The following is a 24,037-nucleotide window of genomic DNA, read 5'->3' as shown; positions in this document are numbered from 1 at the left end:
AGACGTGCTGAATGTCAACAAAGGTCACTCAGGCTGTTCATTACTGAAGTGCCTTTACCAAATATACATTTATTGAATGTGACTTGTAAAAGATTGTTGTGGAACCCTGTAATAGTGTTTAGACATTTGAATGGAACATCATTGTTGTCAGAGACTTAGTGACTGTGTTGACCCTCTGCTGTCCTCTCCAATATGGAGTGTGTGTGTTATTAACGGTTTTGTTGTCTAGAAGCTAATCTGTAATATGTTAAGCATACTTTCTCTGTTTCATGGCTAAGCCTGCTTCCCAGATCATGATATTGCACAATGCATATAGAGATACCCTATGATTTTAAGCCTATTTCTTTTATTTCGATTGTTGCCTTTACACATGCTACCTAGTTCAATGTACTGAAGAGCAATGTAGTTAAAGGTAGTGTTATCTCCTAGTGTCAAGGACAGTCCAATCAATATGTTGTAACACTGCCAGCAGGGAGAAGAAATACTTTAACCTATCAATAAGCCATAAACTCTTGAGTAGATCAGCAATTGACTAAACACATGCATTTTGTGTGATATTATATTAACTTCTTCTGTAAATAACAGTGATTATGCACATTTGCACCTGACTGGTGATACAAAAACGGGAATTTCCAGTGCTCACTAAGAATATGTCTCTAAACTGGAAACATCCGGGGGAATTTTCCAGCTCCTTATCAGTGAGCTCTGGGTGATGAGGTGCTGGCTGGGGGAAAACTACAGTGATGACAGTGACAGAGTAGGAGGAGTGATTTTTGGCAACATCAAGTATGGTGACAAGGTCCTCGTGGGGCTGGTTGGATGCATTTTTTCTGATTAATTTTACCTACTTTCATTTTTGGCTGAGTGCATTGTAGCTTGCGGAGGTCAGCCCAATCTGTAGAGTAAATTTGGATAAATGTTGTGCTCACATTTGTCATTTGTTAACTTTGATCAGAGCTTTCTGTCAAAGCTCCAGCTAGTGTGTAACATTTTGGGAGGGGTGGGGGGGTGGGGGTTATTGCAGAAGATAGCAGAAATGGAATATAATATCCATAAGTATTATGTTTTCATTGTAGTATATTCAGGATAGTCTTTATATCCACAAAAGGCACGGGTCCTCATCCATGTAGTCCACCATGTTGCACTGCCAAGTTTCTATAACAGCCTAGAACAGACAAACCTAGGGATTGGTATTGTTAAGGTTTAATCAATACAACTACTCTTACTGATACCACAGATAGATACAGTACTCTAACAGAACTCTTATCATTTTTTTTCATTGTTAATTATGTACTTTTTAAAAATATGATATGTTAAAAAAAAATAAAAAATAAATTCAAACAGAATTAGAACTGAATATTTTCTAACTAACTATAACTAGAGCAGCAACAGTAATATTGATATTACAGTAATAATATCAACAGCAAAGTCAATGTATAAACCCACTAAAAACAAATCTAAAATGTCAAGGTGAATTGTATTCCTGACATCAAAGTAGTAAATGAAGTTAAGATATAATGAAGAGTCTGCAAGAGATTAACAAATTCTAATGTACATTGTAATTAAGGTAAACAGTTTGATAACATGCAGGCAGCTTTTGGTTTAGCTTGTTTCAAGTCACTTTTAGTTGAACTGATGCTTGTGTAAAACAACCATGGTGGATAAGAGAACGTGGACAGAGCAAATTAATATCTCACTTGCTGCATGTTTATGTTTCTTCTTGTTGATAAGGTGTATCAATTAAATATTAGTTTTTTACTCACATGGATTTCATTGTGCTTACTTAAAGTTAAAAGTGTAGTTGTTGTCAATTTAAGTAATGCATTTCAGTGGCCTCTCTGCTATGCACTGTGTGTGTGTGTGTGTGTGTGTGTGTGTGTGTGTGTGCATGGAGGAGCTGCATTGGCACAGACAGAGAAGAGGAGAGGCTGTGCTGCAGTCATATGATAGCAAATTACACCAAACCTTTACAAGTACAGATAAAAGAACTAATATACCATCAGAGGTTAGCCCTGGAGCCTGTTTAATACCAGGTTTCGGTACTCATAGATAGCCAGATACTGGCTCTCGACATGAGTTTCACTGCCACCATAGGTTCTCCTACAAGCTTGGAAGCAGAGTGTGAGATCCCGTTTTCAAGGTTGCTGATAGATGCCACTAAATTTTACACACTGGTCCTTTAAATTACACTTTTAGTGTGTCTTTCATATTTCTTTTCTGTATATCATATAATGGCAACAAAGTGCCAAAGGAACTGTGTCTTGGCTGAAATATAATAATGAACATGTGAGTCAATATGTAATTTTCTAATGTGTTCTTGTGCATAAACAAACAAGGTTGTGGTGAGGATGATATGGGCACGATGCATGCACTTCACTATGTCTTCCTCACACTTAATGAGGCCAAATATTGCCTAAGTTCCCTATTATGATGACAGATGTGGTTTTAAATGTTAAAGCAGATTCAGTAAAACCGTTTAAGTGTATCTGTTGTGCTCGAGCACAAATTAAGTAGTTGCTAGTGTAATAGCGGGGGGTCGAGGGGTTCATATGCATATCCAATTTTCTTTGACAAGATGAAGGGTTATATTCTTTTGAAGCTCTCAGGGTTGAACCTGTGCAGGGTCGGGGGAGAAACAAATCATCTCCACTACATTCTGTCTCCTCTCTCTCCATTTCTGCTGACACTGCACCAAATGGAATAATTTGGCGACCCCTCCTTCTGTTCATTGTTTGACTTTTTGAAAGCCAGATGTTCTCTACATGTCTGACGCCTTATTAAACCCCTGGAGGCTAAGGGTATTGTGACATTTTTATTTGTGACTGTGAGATGATAAGGCAGCCAGACTGGCATGGCTTTTAATTACTGTGTTGGTAGGGCAATGTAGCAATGGCTTTGGAAGAAAGAATCTCCAATCCATAAAAGAGACAAGATCTGAAGGCTGATGGGATGGCTTTTCATAATGAAAACTACACACACCCTGTGTTGCAGATGCAGAGGCTTCCATGTTGGTTTCTTAACTTGGATTAACAGAATTAGCACAGTGTTACATGAGAATACATCATAACATGACTCACATGGTTAGAAATCCCATCCCTAAATGTAAACTAGAAGGTTCATACCACATGAAGGCTATGTGCTGAAATATGTGACATACATTCTAAACATATAGAAGGGTAAGGGCACTAACAAGCATTTTCAGACATTCAGTGCATTTCATTTTTGCACAACCTCACCCAGAGGACGACGCTTCTATGAGGGGTTGTAGAGGTAGATTGCTAGATGCCTGGGGGGAGCAAAGGGGTGTCTCATGTTGGCTCTTTGTTCTCTAACGCCATAAGAGAGACCCCCTAATCTGTCACAGTCAGGTACCCTGGGGGAAATGAGTTGTGATAAATACAGAAGGGGATTTGAGAGGACACTTAAGAGGGCCTCCTCATGACTTATATATGAGTGTAGGGAGAGAGCTGCTGTTAATAAACTACCTCGGGCCGCAACCAGCTTTGTGGTTCTTGTGTAGATAGCACACTCCCTGTTTCCTTGCCATGAAAAACTTGTCCATGAACTTAAAGGGCAACTTCAGCATGTTTCAACCTGGATCCTTTTCTCCCATGTTTTAGTGTCAAAGTGACAAATGGGAAGATCAGTTTTTGAAATTCATTCAGTACTGCAGCCATGAAACAGGCTGCAGTGTAATCCCCATGGGCAATTGTGTACCATCAATGTATTTCCACTCAGAGTGCTTGTTTTTACCACTGACAGGATCAGATTGTTTTTTTTAAGAGTCAGTAATCATTATGGAAAGAATCCCTTCATATATATACACATACATAATACATGCATACATAATATTGTTCCCCTGTCCGAACAATGTCCAACCTGCCTTTGACTCCTCTCCTGATATGTTTACATCAAACTCTGTGAATTAAAGGTTTATTTTGAACAGCTATTTCTGGTTAAACAACAAAAATCTTACTCTTTAATACAAAGATCTATATCTGTAGGGATCCTTTCTGTAATCTTGTCAGACTGTAGAAAAACAAGCCTATCATCAAAAACAAGCACTTTGAGTGAAAGTACATTGACAGTGTGCAATTGCCCAACATGGATTGCATTACAACCCATTTTGCAGCTGATGGCTGCAGCAGTCTCGCTCAATTCTGGACCAGTGTCAAAAACTCTTCTACCTGTTAGTCACAAAACATGGAAAAATAAGGTTGAAAAATACCCTAGTTATCCTATTAGCACGTCATAGCTTAGCTTTTTGCTGAAAGAAATAATCTGCACTAGAATATTGGATGTGTGAGTATTCTTTCCACTGGCAAATTGATGTGCACACACAAGCAATGGTGTATTAAACAACAAGAGATGTAGATGATAAGAGTAAAACAAAAAGACTGCAAGATATTGTCTGTTGTAGGAGATCAGAACTCATTGATTATTATACTTTTTTCATGTCTTTTGAGGATGTTTGACAGCAGAGCAGATCAGGAAACCTAATTAGAAAAGCATTTATGTTGAAGTAGATGGAGATAAAGAGTCATTGATCTGGCTCTAAATTGTAACGCTTCACTGATATTGTGAAGTCCATTAGTATCAACATGAGGATAGCCATTCCCAGTCTCCTGCTGGATATATTTTTTCTGTTGCTTGCCTCTACTGGTAATTAAAACTGTTCAAGAGTCAATTTCTCCAACCATGTGGCATTTGAGGGTTGGGTCTTTCCCCTTCTATTATTGAAGGGAGCAGACAAGGCCTGGATTAATTAAGGCACACTTCCAGATTCAGCAGACTGCCTCCTTCATGCCAATTCTCTGAGCAACACCGCTCAGTGAAGCTCAGCAGCAAGTACTTGCAGATTGTGCATTGTTCATTTATAAAAATGAATTTGTAGTTCTCTGAAAAGCCAGGGTAAAATCAAATAACCTGGCTCCAGAAGCCCTCAAAATAATTATACTGCTATTGAAATTCTCTTAAAGAAGCTACCTCCAGTAGTAGTGCTAGTATATTGCAATGAAAACATGATCATATTGCAAAAAATCCTTTTAATGCCTCAATACTGTATTACTGTTTCCATTGAGTGTGCAGGCAGCAGACTCACTGAACTGCACCAGTGTATCTAACTGTTGTTAATTCAGTTGCTACTGTGTGTTATTCTTTTTTCCATCCAGGTCCGGCCAAAAGTAAAGAAAGGGCTTCATGTTTTTTAGCAATCTATAATTAGTGGTCTATTGATGTTTTGCTTCAGGAGTAGGCCTGTGTTTGCAGTGGCTGCAGTTGTAATATAAACAGTATGGATTTTGACTGAAATGATGCTGTACACCAACTGCAAATTGGAGCTTCAATACGACTTCAAATATCATGTCCAACAAAGAGTTAACAATGGCAAAATGTGTGTTTGTGTGTGTGTGCGCCCATGTGCATGTCTGTGTCTTTGTCTTGCTGTCTCCTTAGAGGCTTACAGTGGGGGATTTCTAGCTGTCAGCTAAAAATGCTGATGATGGTGTTTCTGTGAAACCAGACTGTAGACGTTTCCATACACCCTACAAAAGCTCGCTGTGGCTCCCAGACAAAAGGATAATCTAGTTGTGAGACCTTATGAATATGTAATTATATAGAAGTCTGTGGATATTTAATGATCTATTCAAATCAGCGTTGATAGGTAACTAAAGCCTCCTATTGTGTCAAAAAATCTAACATCTGCTCTTCTCCTTTCCTTATAGCCTTTGAATTGTCCTTTTATTGTCAACATCCAGCTTTTGTATTTTTCTGCTTTCTGCCAGATATACTCTAATACTAATTAATATGCCAAAGATATGCCTCATATTGGAATATCTTGTCTTTGCTCGTGTTTCCAGTGCATTAAGCTCTCAGGGCCAAACACAGTGAAGTTTTATCTGCTAGTATAGCTAATAAAAGAATCCCCTTGAAGCCATGAGAGTGCATGTTTTGATGGCACTATCAGAGCAATTAAATATACAGAATTTTTGGCTTTGAATGACTTCCTTATTTGACTCAGTTAATATCTTACGTTGTTCACATATTTCTAATCTTTGTATGAGCAGTTTTCTAAGCTCTAATAAGATTTGTAAATAGAGCTTAATTGATTAGTCGATCGAAAGAAAATTAATCTCTACCTATTTTGATAATCGATTAATCATTTCACTAATTTTTCATGCAAACATGTCCAACAATTTCAAACAATTCCAGCTTCTTAAATGTAAGAATTTACTGCTTTTCTTTGTCATTTATGACAGGAAATGAAGAGTCCTCAGCGTTTTGGATTGTTGGTATGAAGATTTGTCATAATACACTGATATCAATCTGCTGTTTTTCTTTAATCCGTCCATGTTGTCTGTGTTGCTTCTCTACTTTAGAGCTTGTAATAAAATGAGAGAGGGGATGAATTCCAGAAAACCCGAAGCCATTTTGATTCAGACCCTCAGAGGCACGTAAAACAGCTTCTGACCTAGATAATCAAGAGGCAATTTAGCCTGCTCTCTTTAAAGAGCTCAGTCTCGTCAGTGTCAGCTTGTTATAAGAAATTTAAATAATGAAAGTTGATGATTAGTAACAAGCCAGTTGTGCTGATTCCATTTAATGTTACTCTTTTTATTTTAGTGCATAACTCAAGTTAGGTTATTTTGATTGACCTCTAAAACTTCACTTTACTCTGCATTGCTCCAGTTGCATTACCAACAAGGTCAGTAACATATGTTGGTGCTGGAAACACCTGCTGTGTTGCCAAATTGTGACAGCCATGTGACCGTAGTGTTTGTCCTTCAGTGGGTATTCTCAAAGTTTTGAGTGCAAGTATAGTCCCTTTCACATTCAGTTATCTGGGTCTTTCACACAGACACATCTCGTCCACAGAAAATTCAGTGTCATTGCGGGTTAACTTGTTGATGTGAAAGAGGCTTTTGTCTAAAAAGCTTTTGTACAGGCCTCAAAGTGTAACTTTCTTGGTAATAATCTGAAAAACCCAAAGTGATTCACCAGGGCCCCAGAGAACGGTGTTACAAAGAAAAGCTGACCCAGATGCCACAGAGGTTTTTCACAGCACAAAATATCTCACACAGCACCCTGCTTTTATCAGCAGCAATACAGCAGCAGTACAAAAGCTTTCGCAATAAAATCAGTCTTAAGAGGGCTGTAATGGGAATGGGCAATTTTGCAAACTATGTAGTTAATTTTATGTGTTGCATAATTACATCTTACTTGTAATTTCTGATGAATTCACTCTACTAAAAAATAAATAAATAAATAAAATGCAGCTTCACAATCAAATAGAATAATCAGCTTTTCTATATTGACAGCTGTTGCAGTGATAAAATACAATAAAAAGAAGCAAAAATGCTTTAAAAAGTTAATAGTTATGGTACCTGACAGTGTGTTCTAGACCCTGGAGTGTCACTATAATGTATATATGTATCCTTAATTTTTGCAGTCAGGTTTAAACAGATAAATAGATAGATAGGGAGATGGCTCCATTAGGTACGTCTGCCCTGCCTAAAGGCTCAGGCTCTCTTGACAGACGTTTGTGTGCAGACCCCTGCCCTCCTGCTACTGAGTTACATCTGCCTCGCTTACTGAGCCAGACTCATGTGAAAACAGCACTGCTGTGAGAGAGGAGGACTGGCTGAATGCTAATACACTGGCCTCGAGTGGACCTCACCACCTGCAGCCCTTTTCTGTTTCAGCATGAGAAACAAGGACAGGCTGGTTTTTTGGTTTGTAAGAAGCCAGCATTACCTCATGGCTAAAGAAAAGCCTCCGGTGTATTTTAGCGTGATTCCCAGGAAACAATTACAAGACATGGACAAGCTCCAAGATCATTAGAATCAGAATGGAAGCAGGCGGAGGCTGAGTTCACTCTGGCTGGCCTTCCTCTGAGGTGATTGATTGGGCTTTAGCATCGTCCTCCAGAGAGGAAGACTGGGACACTGGGACCAGCTGAGTCCTCTAACCGATGGCAAAATAACTGTCAAGGACACAAAGGTTCATCTAAGAGCAGGGGGAATTTCTCTCCAAGCCATTTAAAAATGTTTGCTGTGTAGAAATTATGGCAACATCTTTGCAAATGAAGAAAAGAATCATTTAGGCAGCAACACAGTCTGCTAGTTGTAATGTTTGAGCATCAATTCAGTGACATGTGATGGTTTATCTCCTTTAACCAGTCACATACTTTAATAAAGGGATCATGGTCTATCACTTGTAACATTGCTATGATACTACTTTTTGTAAAGTCTCCTGCTCTTAATGGAGCTGCATTATAAAGTCACCATTTTACTATTCAGTTTTTAGTACTTTCCCACCTCCTGTGTAATGTAGGACTTACTGAAGTTTGGAGCTTTGTTTCAGCCCTTCATTACTACCTTTATCTAACAGATAATAGCCCCAGTGTTTTCTGATCCAACCTCCTTTGCTGTACTATCAGAGCTGTCATGACGTCTGCTGCTGTACTAACAACTGGTAATTCAAACTGAACACTTTGTCCTGCTGCTTCATGTGAAAAGCTTTCCACTGGTAATCACTATGTTTCCTTTATACGCTTCCTAGTTTAATGCAACAGGACAGTCACTGCCTTATTCTCTTGTTGTTCTCATTTAAGTTTAACTTCCTGTTTATTGATTTTACCTGCTTGAATCTGTTTTTACCTTTAACTGATATTGTGTGTTGCTTTTTTCTAGCGGGTAGATCTGTTTTTGTTGTGCTGAAAGCCAAATCTCCCACACAGGATAGTAAAGACTGAACTGAACTGAACTGAACTAGTAAACCAATGAAAGGCCTCCATTGTCAGGCAGCTACAAGAATTATTCGTGTAACAACTGAGGTTAGTGAGTGACTGATTGAAAACTGGTTCATACTGAGATTTGAATAGAATCTAAAATGTTTCAAGGGAGTACAGATGGAGAAGCAGCCACAGTGAAGTGGGTAGATAGTTTACTTTTGATAAACTGTACCTTTAACTGTACAATTCCTGTGTTATTCCTGCTGCTTATTGCACAGCATTGAGCAAATTCCAAAGAAATATAATATTATGTGGAAAATCTTAATTTTTCTGGGCACAAAATCTTTTTCATGTGCCATTTTAGCTAGTGGCATTATGTTCTGTGTCCCTGGTATTAATTTAAGCCCACCCTGAAGAACTTTTCCTTTTTTTCTGATGCTTAGTACAAAGTCATTTTATTGGGACTTAGTAATTTTTTGTGTTTCACATTTAAAGTGGTGAGATTTTCAGAATTTACCAGTTTACTGGATTTTGGCTTGAAGCACTGTCTTATGCCTAACATTACAGTGCAAGAGATAAATCAAACCAAGGCAATTTAAGAAGTAGTGGCCCCTTGTCCCTGAAAAAGATCATCTATAATCAACCAAGCAAATAGTCTGGACATGAAGTGCTGTTCAAAGCTTTTTATGACACACTATATACTTTTGTGTGCAATTTCTCTTTGTGCCCTAATACATCATCTATGGAGGATTTCACTGTGCATGTGATCCTGACCAGGAAAGTGAATGTATAGAGAATAGATGGATGGATTTATTACAGTACCACGTTGTGAAAATCAAAGTACCAAAAATATTTCTCAGGCAGAAGTTTCTGTAGCATCAAGAATCAAGGATAAGAACTATAAACAGAAGTTCTGACATTTTTTGTCTTAATTTTATTTCATGCACCTTACTTTATTTGCTAACAATTAATTTTTACTTTAACAAAACCAAAAAACAAGATAAAAGAATGACAAAAATGGTTGTTGTCACATTGTCACATTGCTTTTTCTGCCCTCTTCCCAATAAATGTCACCCTGTGTTTCCCCTGTTGAATGCTTTTAAAATGAAGCAGTAGGATATTAGGTTTGCAGTAACTTCATGGGCGGGTCCATTACTTCTTGTTCTGTTTTTTGAGGTTTTTATTTCATTCTGTAGCTTCTGAGTGTTCATTATGTATTCCAAGTGTGTAGGCATACAAGCTTTCCCAAGCACTTCTAAAAATGTTTCCCTGACCTGACGTAGGTGTCTTCATGGTGACATTGATGCATATAAACCCACTTGATTGAAGGAGGGGAGGAGAGGGCATTATCGCTCTGACCTGCATCTCTGCTTTATGCTAAAGACGTAAAGATGATGTTAGCAGGCTGTTATCTGTGAGATAAAGTTGTGCTGGATTACATGTATGTATTGTTTTATTCTTAATCCCTTGTGTTTAAGTAAGCAATCTAAATCTGGTGTGGGAATTGGTAACTGCACCACTACTAATAAAACTACCATATAGAGAATTAGCAAAGTGAATATATTTAACGGCAACATAAGAATGCTGACCATAAATAGTCTCAGAAACAGGGTTTGATTACATGAAAGTCTTAAAGCCATGATTTAAATGCAAAATGATTTAATAGCTTCAGTAGTTTCAAATATGTGCAGTCGTGTGAATAATGAGGTGAGATTATGTTTTCCAATGTCTTAGCTTTTGCCAGTATTTTCCCAAAGAAAGCATTTAAGTTTAAGGAGAATGTTCTCGCTGACTCAAATGACTGTATTGATTATAAATGTCGTCCATGAAGCATCTTTTTTGCCTACAGTGACTAATAGTGACTGCATCTTTGCTTTAACTGCAAGCTTTTCGCTTTCATTTACTAAAACATACACTTATTTTGGAAACAGCAGTGGATCTGACCATCACCAATTGATTTTTCACTAAGTGCAGAATTGTGTCCCTGGACTATCCTAAAATTCTGCCACTTTGATAGAAAAGTGTGTGCAGATGAAGATGTAGTGTTGCATATCATTTATTTTCCCTGCGAGTGCTTTTAGGATTTTAATGTATGCTTTTTTGTGAAGTTTCCCTCACCAGTGCATATGTTAATGCTTCCAGACAGATTATTGTGTCTGCTACTCTGTCTGCTGTTACCCTGAAAACATATGGTCTCTCTGGCATGAGTTTGCACCCCATTAACTAGGTATTCAAACAGGATGTCCAGTGTTACCATTACAATAGTAGTGGAAGATGAACACGCAGGGGCCTCAGCTGCTGGTTTAGTAAACAGCTGGTCATTAGTGTTGACTTAAATAACAGGTACAGTAGCATTAAAAACCCTCTGGAGAGCCACCAGATCTCCCATCATCTGTGGTTACCAAGACAACATAACCTCACAAGATGATGGTCACATGATTTTTTACCACAGCATATAGGATTATTTTTTGTGTTGTTATTAAAGTTTCATCGTGGCAGAGGTTCATTTCACGTCAGTAATTACATCCCAAGAGTATCATGGAGACATAATGGAGCACATTTGAACATCTGTGTGTCAGTCTGAGATATGTGGTCTACTACAGTCCAGGCTCTTACTCCTGTCTTCATCTGTCTGTGAGTGCTGCAGTAGACTGCCTCACACTAGTCAAGCTGATCACAGATAACTGGAGGTGCAACAATTAGTCAATTAATTGATTGTCATCTATTAAATGAATTACCAACTATTTTGCTAATCTAAATGTTGTGAGCCATTTTGAGAAAATGTCCAAATTCTCTAATTTCTGCTTCTCAAATGTGAAGATTTTCTGGATTTCGAACTGAATATCTTTGGGTTGTGGACAAAGCAGGACATTTTACAATGTAACCTTGGTCTTTAGGACACACTGATCAACATTTTTCACCATTTTCTAACACTTTATTTACCAAAAGCTAGAAAATATCAATATTTAACTGATAACAAAAATGATTGTTAGTTATATCCCTACAGGTAAGATGAGGTAGCAGTACCTTTCTCAGCCATGATAGTTCTCTCATCATATGTAAGCAGCCAGAATCAATCTAGTTGATGTTTGGTTAAATGTTTGACTCTCAGGCCAAACCCTCCCTTTACCTCCAGCTTATCTGTTCACCCTGACTGTCCAACTGCTCTCACTGCAGCCATTACATTCATGTGTGCCAGGTCTACTCTCAGCCCTTCTCTCTGAGCCCCAGGGTTCGTTTAGAGCATCCCTGTCACAGAGGCAGGGTGGCATGCTTCTGTTCAAATCAAAGACTAGTTGGAGGTTTCCAGCATGTCCTGGTTCCCTCCATTTGGACAGTTAACACCAATGACAGTCTTGATCACCACATTGACTATCCGCCACATCGACTGCTGCTTTGTTGAGCTGTCTTTTCATCACAAGCTAACAGGATAGCAAGCTTATTTGTGTGACACCCAGGACTATTACACAATATAAACTATTATAAAATCAAATTTTCGGACGCCTTTCTCAGTTCCTCTTCTGTTTCTAACCAAACAACTGTAATCACAGTCCATCACCCTACAGGTACATGTTTCAAAACAGACCTGAAGCCTGACACAAACACTCACTTTGACCAGTAGACTGTATGTGGCTAACATGCTGATATTTCAGCCATGTGTTCATCATTAGATCATCAGTAAAATAGAAGTGAAGTAAAGTGAAAGTTCCTCTGTCTTCACAAAAGCAAAACATAGCACAGCAGTACAAACAGGACTGAAATGGCTTTGGGTCAATTCACTCAATGTTCTTGAGAGATACAGCTAAGGCCTGGACTTGAGCTTAAGGAAAAATCTATTAAGAGACCTGAAGGTCACTGTTAATTATTATTCCTGTCCAGTCTGAAAAAGCTTGAGAGCATCTGTCAGGAAGAAGCAAATATGTTTTAAGAGCATGTCTTCATGGGCTGCAGTAATCTGATGTATTCGGGCCATTGTAGGTTAAAAAGCAACACAAAACAGGGAGCTGGGGGAAGAAGGACTGTGGTCAGTGCAAATGGGATTTGTGGTAAGCAGGACACAAATTCGACAGCTCATCAAATTACTTGAGTCAATGAAATATTTGAAATTTGATTTGAAGTATAATTTATTTGCTCATCCAGTGCAGGCATATAATACATGGCAAGAGGCGGTTTAGTGTGATGAGGTTGATTCATCCTTGCAGAGTGAAGCATGAAGGTTCCTTAACCAAAAACACAATTTTTCCAACTTTTTTTTCTGTTTTCCTCTTAGTTTTTCCTCAAATATTTGTGACTTGATCGCTTTAGAGAACATTCATGTTTTTTTTTGTGAATTTACCACTTTAATCTCAGAGAATATCAGAGTTGTTTTTTTGTAAATCTAGGCTACCACTTTAATCTAGAAAATGATGTTATTTATTTATAATATTAATATTTTAATATTACCCCATCCTGCTCCATCATTTTTACCTCCAATGGCCTTAATACAGCAAAGAATTGTTTCAATTTAAGTATATAAAATTTAAGTATATAAAATAATAACATGAGTAAAAAATGAAAGTGTCTGAATACTTAATGAATCTCTCTCATTCTTTCTCTCCTTCTCCTCCCTATATAGCTCAATGTGAGCACAGAGCTCTCCTCACTCTTCTGCTGAGTAGTTATTGTGGTATAATAGGTGCCGTGTGCCAGTGGTAGGCTGATTGAGATGGTCTAATGAAAAGCCTTTTCAGTGGGCTGTCATCTGTCAGCCACCATTAGATAGAACTATGTAAACATTGACTGACAGCGAATAGAATCTTAACTGTATCTCAGAGTTTGAATATGATTTAATCAGTTATAGAGAAAAAGATACACTGATACTGATACTTAAAGTGTTTTACTGTCTGTTATAAAAACAAAGCCAGTCATGGTAAACTCTATATCTGTCTTTCTTCGTGCTTGTTTTTCAGAATGGTACTGACTATGGCTTCCTGGTACGTCAGAACTCTGAACTCCTGCGAGCCCTTGATGAGCTGGAGAAGACTTGTACCACACTGAGGGAGGAGAATGGCCTGCTGGTAAGACTAAAAATAACAGAGGGTTTGTACTCTTGACTGAAGGCTTCAAAGTAAAGTAGGGCAGGTGCACAGGAAGGGCGAACAAACCATTTAAAATGTACATTGTTTCAGTTAGGTGCTATAACTTGCTCTGTCTTCTTTTCTCACAGTTATTTTTTCAGTTTATAAATAGATCATTTTGTGGTGGCCTTTCCACATGTCTCTTGTGAATTTCAACTGGTAACACAAGGCAGGTGATATAAAACTAAGGCTGACTCCCTCTTCAACAATTAATCAGCCTTCCTGAATAACTTGTTTTTGTGACTTTCTTGTTTGGCATTGCTGCGTTGGTGTTGCTGCAGGCGTTGTCTGATGATGATATTTGTTTCCCTTGTGTTTAGCGGAAGAGCAGTGCCCCAGAGACGGAGGAGAAGGTCAGGCGGCTGAGGAGAAAGAACACAGAGCTGGCTGTTCTTGCTAAGAGGCTGGAAGAGAGGGCTCGAAAACTGCAGGAGGCCAACCTCAAAGTGGTATACCACACAAATAAAAATACCTCCCACATTTTCACACCATGTTTGCCCTCACTCTGACCCAGATACTGCCAATGACTCATTATCAAGCACCCCCATGCAAATCACCACATCACCATAATGTCCGGTAATGAGTTGAATGGAATAGTTCAGCATGTGATGAATGAGAGCCTTGTTGAAACACACCAGCATCACATTGAATAAGTGAATGCATCAGTAGAATGCGTACACCTCAGTTTTCAGTAAGAAGTGTAGAAAGTCTCTCAAGATCTACAAAAAAGGTTCATAAAATAAATGAAAGATCCAACACAGCGATCTCATCAGCAATTCTCATGAAACATTTCTTAAATGCAATAATTTCAAACTTAATATGATGGCAACTCCTGACATCTAACTCTTTTACTGTAGTTGTCTTTTTAGGTATCATCTTTACTTCAACACCATCAGTGGTTGTCACACTGGGAGGCAGGCCTTCCTGGGGGGGTCAGAAAAGCCACTGCAGGGGAGGTGTGGATGACCAGGGGAGAATGAACATGATTTATGTAGTAAAACTAAACAAACAAAAGTTTGCTGATGCTATTATGCTGACTTTTATTATACAAAAATTCAACTTGGATCTGTTTTTAATAGTTGTTTCCCATAATATTAATAATTAACAACTGATAAAAATTGGTGGGGGGTGAACTTTTTTCAGCTTCTGATGGGAAAGATTACAAAAAAAAGTTTAAGAGCCATTGCTCTACATAGACCCAACTTATATTTTTCAGATAAAGGGATGAAGTGATGAAATATGAATGAATGTAATCATGTCAGATTACAAAGGGAGGAAGGCTAAGAAGACATAAAGTGTGTTGTTTATTGTGCCAGTAGCTAAAAACAGACAAAACGCGTAACCTGTACGTTTTAGAATTGATTTTAAAATTCTTTTATTGGTTTATAAAGCTCTTAGCGGTCTTGCCCCTTCTTATTTATCTAACTTGTTTTTACCACATGAACCCAGCAGAGCCTTCAGGTCTTCTGGAAGTGGCCTTTTAACAGTGCCCAAAGTTAAAATCATCTTTTTATTACTATGCCCCCTGTTTATGGAATAACCTGCCTGAAGATCTGAGGGCAACATGTAATATTAATATTTTTAAAAGGAAACTTAAGACCCACCTTTTTAGTCTGGCTTTTAACTAAATTTTTAATTTTATCAATTTTAAGGTATTTTATTCATTTTATTCTGTTTTATATTTGTCAAATACTTTATATTATTTTATCTTATGTATTTATTTTTTTTTTTTTTCTATGTTTTTATTATTATATATACTTTTATTGTTTTAATATGTCCAATTTATCTCCTGTGTTTCCTCATTTCATTTCTTTTTAATTCAAGATGGCATTTCCTCAGTATCATGATGTAACATGAGTGGAGAAATGATCCCTCTGAATAGCCAAAATTGGAATACTTTGATATTTAGAACTATTTGATCAAATCCCCAGGTCAGATTAGTGACTATTATACCCTCTCAAGCAGTCAGGACCCCACAGTTTCTCCATTCTTTCCATCTGTATCCACTTTTGTCATTTTAGAGGCTAGTTTTGGTTCAGCACCTATTAAAACTCTTTCTTTCTTAAAATATTGAAGTAGTAAGTTGTAACAGTCGTCTCTCCTGAATAGTGGAAATGAAGTGCACAGTTGTCTAGAAAATAACTGAAGGACCACCTATCTCTGTCCAAGCTGCTACAGTCACTGGCTGCTGTGTCCTCAGAGTCCACCTGTTCACCAGACTGAGAGAGGGACCCCCCTCCACCTCCTGCTGCTCACTAAAAGGCAGAACAATAAAGTTCTGAGATATCCACACCAACAAAAAGTTTATAGGCTTGTAAGAGCTTGGCTGCACTGTATAGTACTGTTTTTGGACCTGATCTAATCAGATGTTGTTTTAGAAACTGAGCTAGCTTGTAGCCAAAATTAGACCAGAAATTCTTCACAAAACACTGACAGTTCCATGCTCAGTAGCTGGACAGTATTGAACTACATTACCAGGGTGTGTTGATACTCCTGACCCTGTCTGATATTATATGATTTCCTAGTTGTTCTTTGCAGATCTTTGACTATAGCCACCATCTTCAGCAGCTCACCTCTCCTTGTACCCACTGCCAACACTGCAAATCATTAACAGTATACTCCAGACTTCTGGTCATTAATGCATATTTCCTTCTTGCTGTTGTGCAGGTGAATTCCCCGTCACTGATGAGACCTGGGTCAGTGGAACAATACAAGAGAGCGTTTGCCCGTCAGCGAGCTCGTGACCTTGCCCAACATGCTGATGCACTGCTGTCTAAGGACAAAGAGATTGCTGCCCTACAGCAAGAGTGCAGAGAGCTGGAGGCACGGCTGGGCACGACTAAGGTATTTACAACACATCTCCTCAGTAACTAGTTTACTCAGCCCACACTGAGCTGTGGTCACTGATGTGGACTTCTTGCCCCAGTGTTCACTTACACCCAACTCATCATCCCTGCCACAAGCTCGCTCTCTGCTGGACAGCCTGGGTACTGCTCATCCTAGCTCCCTCTCTAAGCCTGTATTACAAAGGCTGCGTCACTGCTGATGGCTAGATGACAGTGCAGGAATAGGCTGCCTTTCTAAGTGCCTGTTTTTAATTGTTGGTCCAGTGACTCAGGAGCTCATTCTCCTGAATGTGAACATCTTCTGGGTGAAATAATGATGGGTCTTACAGACTGAGCTGTGCTTTGATCTAGTGAGACTGTCTGTGCTGGGCCCCATGTTCAACATAAACACATTTTTACCATGAGATAAAGGTGACAAGCAGAGAGGGTGAAGGGGTTTTCTCAGCTCAAATCAGAAAATTTACATATATTGCACAAATGATCTATAAAAAATACATTCATACATACATTTAATGTCAGTTTTACAGCATGTTTTTGCTTTTAATTATGCAGTATCCTGTCTGACTGAATATGTATGTATATATATATATTCTTTGTTTTTTTTTTTACTTCTTCATAGGGATTTTTTTAACTTAATTTTTGAAGTCTCTTCTAAATTGCAAGAAAAATAAGACAGCTTTAGATCACAGTGCACATGATTACATATATATTATTGATTGAGATGATCAGTCTGTGATTCAGTTTATTAAATGTTAATAATTAAAATTAGAATAACAAAAAATTGATTCTTTTCTCATGGCAGTCTTTGATGCATGTGTCTGTGCAGGGCTCCCCTGTTCCATCTGGCAGAGTGGAATTTGAGAGGCTCCTCAGGGAGTCTCAGAGGGAGGTGCTGCGGCTTCAGAGGCAGCTGTCGGTCACATCAACCAGACAGCAGCACAACCATAGTCCTGACCCCGGTGGCTCAGAGAAGTGTGGGGAAATTAAAGAGGAGGAGGAAGAGGAAGAGGAGGAGGAGGAGAAACAGAAGGTAAAGTCATGCCCTCATATCAGAACACAGCACAACTCTATGCTGACCCCTGTTGGTCTGTATCGACTTTAATAAGTGAACCATTTCAATGCACTCTACAACTGATGACATCAAATCAAGTGGAATTTTAGACATCCGATCAAAATAGTAACTGTTAAGCAAATTCCATCGTAGCTGCTGTGTAGTAAAGATCTTTTTTGAAAATAAAAAGACCAAAACTACTCTGTAAAACTGTAACACTGAAAAACTTTTATTTGTCATTTCAACCATATATGGCGAGTGCACAGTAAAACGAAGCAACATTCCTGGGACAAGGGGTCCCCAGGCCTTTGTCTTCTGTGACGATGTCAAAATCAGATTTGGAAACAATTATGGAAACCATGGAAACAATTATATCTGAATGTTAAAGATTTTGAAATAATCACTTATTCTTTTACCATATTTGCATGTGTGAGGGGGCCGGTGGGGCTCAGCTTCTTATAGATTAAATTGGGCTGGCAACCACTGATGTAGACAGTGCAAAATAAAAAAAAACAGTTGAAATAGTTAAACTGTTGTGAATGTAAACATAAGCTGCTCTAAGTGCTAACACTGCTGCTGTACAAAGATTACACTACTGTGCAAATGACAAGAGGTAGATCAATATAATAGTTATAAACTGCTGTAATTGTAAACAGAATTATTGTAAATATAGACCACAGTGGAAAAACATAAGCATGACAATACTGTTCAACTTAGTTACAGTTGTTTGTTTATGCTGGAAGTATGTGATTAGAAACATAGAGCAGATCATGTTTTCACACCCAAGAGTTAATCATATTGATACCACAGTACAGTTTAGAAAATAAGTTGTTGAATGTTTGGTAATGTAAAAAGTATCCTCCTGTGTTTTCTCTCAAACCTAGTGTATGTTTATGTTGGCATTGATGCTGTTTTGCACTGTTATATAATGGCTTGCCTTTGGACCCAATACTAATCTGCCAGAAGCCATAATGAGATGATTCCCTGTCTTGAACTTGGGCCTGATCAAAGATATCAAAGTCACACACTCTGAGCCTCTCTGTATTTAATACTGATCTTCTCTCTATTCAGCTCTTAGACACAGTGGTTCTCAGATAAATCAGTGACTGGTCAAAAAGTTGAAATATGTACATATATCATAAACACTGGTTATATAATGCAGACAGGAATTTATTTGTTATTGTGAATTTTAGTTAGCCACATCACTGAACATCTGTAATATGGAAGTGCATTGAGTGCATAAGAGGTACATTTTAAAGGTACATTTTCTGTGTATTAATATCAGTTCACATCATTTAAAGGCATATATCTTATTTGTTGATTATTTTTTTTGTAAAATTCCCCTGTGAAGTAGAGTAAATTCTCTGCCTGTGAAGCTCAAATGAGAATACCGATTGTGGTAATCTCCCGTTTGTGGGACGCACACACGCACTGCCAGTGGCACGCGCACACCCAGAAAGGGGCCATGTTGTGTGAACTCTAATCCCCTCTAACAACAGAATGGTACAGTCCAGTAATCCGCTCTCTGTTGCTGTGGCAGCGGTGAGAGGGTTTTGGGTGGTAGGTAAGACTCCAGCCGCACTAAAGACTTTTCTGTCTCGCCCTGCTCTGGATAACTAGCAGGCCAAGAGAAGCCTTGACGTTGCCACAGATCACACAAAAGGGGTAGGTCATCTTCTCAGTTTTGTTGTCTCTGTGTGCATATGTGTCAGTGCTCCAGTATAGATCTCCTTGACTAACCTCATATGTGTCCGCCTGGATGTGAGACAGAAGCCGTTCGGGATTCAAAGTTGAGACTTAACACTGTAAACTAATTGGTGTCATGACGAATCGGGAGTGCAAGAGAATTGGCTCAAGGCGGTGAATGTTGCATTTGTGTTAGATATTAAAACCAGCAGCTTATTCTGAAAGATTAGTAGTATGTTATGTGCCTTATGTTAGTATAACAATATGACTTGGAGCTAAGGCGATTTTTCTTTTAGGTCTCATAGCTGTTGTTTTTTTAATATTCATTTCAGTAAATCCTGTGGTAAATCCCACCCCAGTCTGTGATGGTCTGCCACTTTCTTACAAATTAGAAATACGGGACATGCACGAGGCCTAGTCAAGGACAGCCTGTCAGAAACCCAGTTTTATAACAGTCATATTCTGGAGCTTCCAGATGTAGAATTTAGGCAGGCCGACTTAGTGACAGGGTGGTAGAGCGTTTGATTGGTGGATATCGATATGCTCCGTATTAAAAAGAAAATCAACGGCCAGGCCAATCCATTAAGGTGCTTTTAAAAGAAGTGATCCAGTTACCCGTTTCAGTAGTCTGCAGGGATTACACCAATGTGCTTATGGCATTCAGGGCCTGCTGAATGGGATCTGACCCTGCTTTAGTACGCATGGGCCCAAGGTGTACTTGATCCTTTAGTGTACATGGACCACATCAGTTTGAAGTGTACACAACGGCACCTCACTGTGTGAAACAGTCGGCAAATAGAGGCGAGCCTCTGAGCTAGGACCTCACCTGACAAAATACAGTCAGTGGCACCTGCTGTGACCTCAATATGAGGATAGACATGGCTACATCCTGCATCAGGACAATTATTGGTAATGATTCACATGATGACTTTACACATCCAACAAGATTTGAGCATTTACTTACTATTTACAGTAGCTTTTACTTTAATGTTTTTATCCATGCACTTTTTATGCATTTTGTCAGACACACACCCATAGGTCACTGTTAGGACACCTGTGAAGTACTTTTTTTGGTGACTGAGATGCCAAGAGTCACATATTGCAAATTCTGTTCTATAATAACCACAAATACCATGAAATAAACGATTATACGATTTCAAAGTCAAGTCATTATGTTATATTAAACGTGCATTTGCAAAGAATGCAAGAGTAGACATAAGACAGAGCAGGTGTTTCTTATTTCTTTATTTACAAAGATTAAACAAGTGCTAGTATTTTCTGTTGTTACATTAGGACCTGTTGTTCTCTCTGTAATAACCCAATCAAGCCAAAAGAGCACTGACACAAGGTGTTTCCGCCAGGTGTAGTCTGTGAAATCTATCCTGCAGTAAAACATCTAGGCAATGAAGGAAGTGAACAAAAGTTTAAATGTTTAGTTACTCAGATGTCTTTGAATAACTAAATATTTAAACTGTATGAAGCCTGACTTAGAACTCTGTGCTTGAATGATTAGTAAACAGGGATACAGAAAATGGTAAAGCTCCCATGCAGTCCTATGCATTTCACATTTTATAAATTAACAACATGTCGAAGTTAGATTCCCTAATAAATTGGTGCCACTTCTGGTACAACATGTAACCAATCACATTTATCTTGTAAAATAAAACACATTTGCTTTTCTTTTTAGCATCCCAGCTCCTTAATTAGCATAAGCTGTGAATTATTAATGCTTGTTAGCTGTAATTGATGATATATCAATTACAGTGTTGTATAATTATGGAGCTGTATTTTCACTCAGAGCTACAACCAGCTTTTGTTCTGCCAAATTATTCTCATTGATGAGTTTATTTGACTCCAGTGGCTTCAGGATCAAAGTGTTTTTCTGCAGAATGTGTTTGAATTGCTGCTCACTGAGCACAACTTGCATTAATAATACAGTGTAAAAAAAAAAAGGGAAAACATTCTGATATTCGCACAGTATCTCAGTGTGTGGTATTTATCACACTTTGAACACAATGGAATTTAGTCTTTAGCTTCTGGAAGCTGGGACTGCTAACTTATATTTGAAGCTGATGCTATTCATAGCATCTTTGAATTTAACCATTTACTTGCCCTGAAATTCCACAACATGACATTGACACAGACATAAATCAGCAAATCGATGTACAGGTCAGTTATAACCTTACATTTTCTGCCTGCTAAGACTATTTGAGAACAGGAGCCAACTGTACACTTTTTGTAGGATTAAAAATGTAATCAAAATGTAAACATTTGAGAAGATACGCTGCCAGTACCAACTTGTAAACTGTCTGTATTCCCTTAAAGGAGAGTGTGTTATATTATAAATGTTCAGATGTTATAGTTTCTGCAAAAGCCAGGACCAACTACTTATTTCTTAGAGACTGTAGTTTATTTTTAAACACTTATTAACACAAACACTAACTGTTAGTGACCCTTTCAGGCCAATTCAAGCACAACATTCTTGCAAATGTACTGGATGATTTATCTATTTAACATATAATCTGTAGGCTGAGTGGCCCCATAACAGTCATTCAACTTTTAAAATATCACATAGGTAAAGCGACAGTTTATCCCAAAATCAAATTGACATATTTCCCCTGTTATTAATAGTGTTATTTATCCATCTAGATAGTTTTGGTGTGAGTTGCAGAGTTTTGGAGATACTGGCTGAAAATATGGCTGCCTTCTCTCTAATATAGTAGGACTAAATGGCAGTCGGCTTGTGATGCTCAAAGCACCAAAAATAAAAAAATAATAAATAAATAAATAATACTTAATTAACAGCAAGCAGCCCAGTTACTCAAGATAATCCACAGACCTTGTCTGTCACATGTAGGAAACAGTTTCATGTAGGAACTACTTTCTTTAATAGCAGATAGAAAGTAGTTCTGGTAGATTCTACTGTAGAGAGAAAATAGTTCCTACATGGAGCTACTCACAACAAGGTTAGTGGTAGTAACCAGGTCATGATTTCTGGAAAGAGTTGTGTATGTATTTTTATGGTGCTTTGAGTACCACAAGGCAAGTTTCATTTGGTCACATTATGATGGAGACAAGGCAGACATCTTGATGGCTGATATTTCCAGAACTCAGCAAATCATACCAAAACTATCTAGATGGGTAAATAAGACTACATGTAAGAAGAAAAAAAATGTAGTTTTGATTTTGTCCCTTTCTGGGTAATGGATGTGTCTTCTGTTTGGTGGTAGGATTGAAACAATAGTGATTCCTTCCTTCACTGGTTCAAGTGAATGTGATGCTGTAAAGGATAGTTTTTTCCTTTTTTGCAGGATATATGTTGATATTTATCTTGAAGAGTCTCTGCCGCTCAAGGGATAAGAATGAACTGAATATTCATTCAGATTTCAATGAAAAAATTAACCCAAAATTCCTATTAAAACCATCTGAACACCTCGCTAGGAGAGCGTCTACTTGACTGCTATGACATGACTTGAATTTAGGCACTGTGAGGTGGATACTGGAATACGACATGGCCCCATAATTAATGTATAAATAGGATTCTTCATTTTTGTATTACCTCAACACTTTTCAGATCTTTCAGCTCATTAATGTATTTTAAACTTTGCAATAACACTAAAAATATATTATCTTTGCTAAGTGTTGAGTAGAAACACAAGGTGCCAAAAACCTTCAAGTCTTGATTTTGTGTCTAAATGTACTATAGTTTTGTTGGTGTACTTGTATCAAAATGCATTAGCATTTTTGCTCAGAAATGCAAGGCATGTTATTTGACTTTGAGTATTGACATTTGACTCAGTTTATCTTTGTCCATATGAGAATAGAGTATTACACACTGCACCATGACCAAGTGCATGCACAGCTTGTTAGGTCAGACAGAGTTTTGTTAGGTTAGTATGTTGGCACATAAACCTTTGAAACGATTTATAATAGCCTAAGCTTTGGTCTAATGCTCTCTATGACAGTCCCTTTATTCCTCATAACATTGTAGAAATGAGGCATTACATAATATTCCCCCTCTGTGCTCATTCGTCAAAACCATGTCAGAATTATATCACACGTTGCCTCAACACTGATTATATTTGCTTTGAACTCATCATTGTGAGCTCTTAGATTCCCTTCACAGAGAGGATTGCTCTTTTAAAGGGATTTGACCTGTAGACTGACGACAATGTATGTCATACTGATTATAATATGTCGTCACTGTGTAGATGTTTTAAATATGTCATTTTCTTCAAGGAGAGGTAAACACAATGACTCTTTTTGCAAAGTTTAGACGCTCCTTACAATAACTTCACTGTGGTAAAATAGTCAGGTTTATTTAGTGTGAAGGAGTGTAGGAATTGCTGCAAAAGTAGTGGAATAATAATTTTAAACCGTGTTTCTCCAGATTTGCATAGGAATCTAGTAGTGCCAACCCCTTGTGTGCCACTCCCACCTCGGCACATGGCTGCCAGATTGTAGCAGTAGTCCACAAACTTAAGCCAGCCCACTCAATGGGTACAAGCTAATTAAGAGTCACAAGAAGACAGACTAATTTAAGCATGACTGACCAAATACAACGGTGGGCATTTTGCCAGGACACTGGGCTCACCAGTGATGGACG

General features: G+C 38.2%; 1 protein-coding gene across 1 annotated transcript in view; it reads left to right on the top strand.

Moving 5' to 3' along the window:
• Window positions 1-24,037, top strand: part of tspoap1 (TSPO associated protein 1) — an 84,312-nt gene that overhangs the window by 21,424 nt on the left and 38,851 nt on the right. The window contains exons 5-8 of the mRNA XM_084730449.1: window positions 13,681-13,788; window positions 14,169-14,297; window positions 16,516-16,692; window positions 17,521-17,724. Coding sequence (XP_084586575.1) covers window positions 13,681-13,788; window positions 14,169-14,297; window positions 16,516-16,692; window positions 17,521-17,724 — 618 coding nt within the window. The remainder of the gene's footprint in view (window positions 1-13,680; window positions 13,789-14,168; window positions 14,298-16,515; window positions 16,693-17,520; window positions 17,725-24,037) is intronic.

The sequence above is a fragment of the Lutjanus erythropterus genome, chromosome 11, assembly GCF_056507025.1.
Source record: "Lutjanus erythropterus isolate fLutEry1 chromosome 11, fLutEry1.hap2, whole genome shotgun sequence".
NCBI classification, from domain to species: Eukaryota; Metazoa; Chordata; class Actinopteri; order Lutjaniformes; family Lutjanidae; genus Lutjanus; species Lutjanus erythropterus.
Note: the sequence above shows the minus strand (reverse complement) of the source record. Positions and strands in the feature narration are given on the sequence as shown.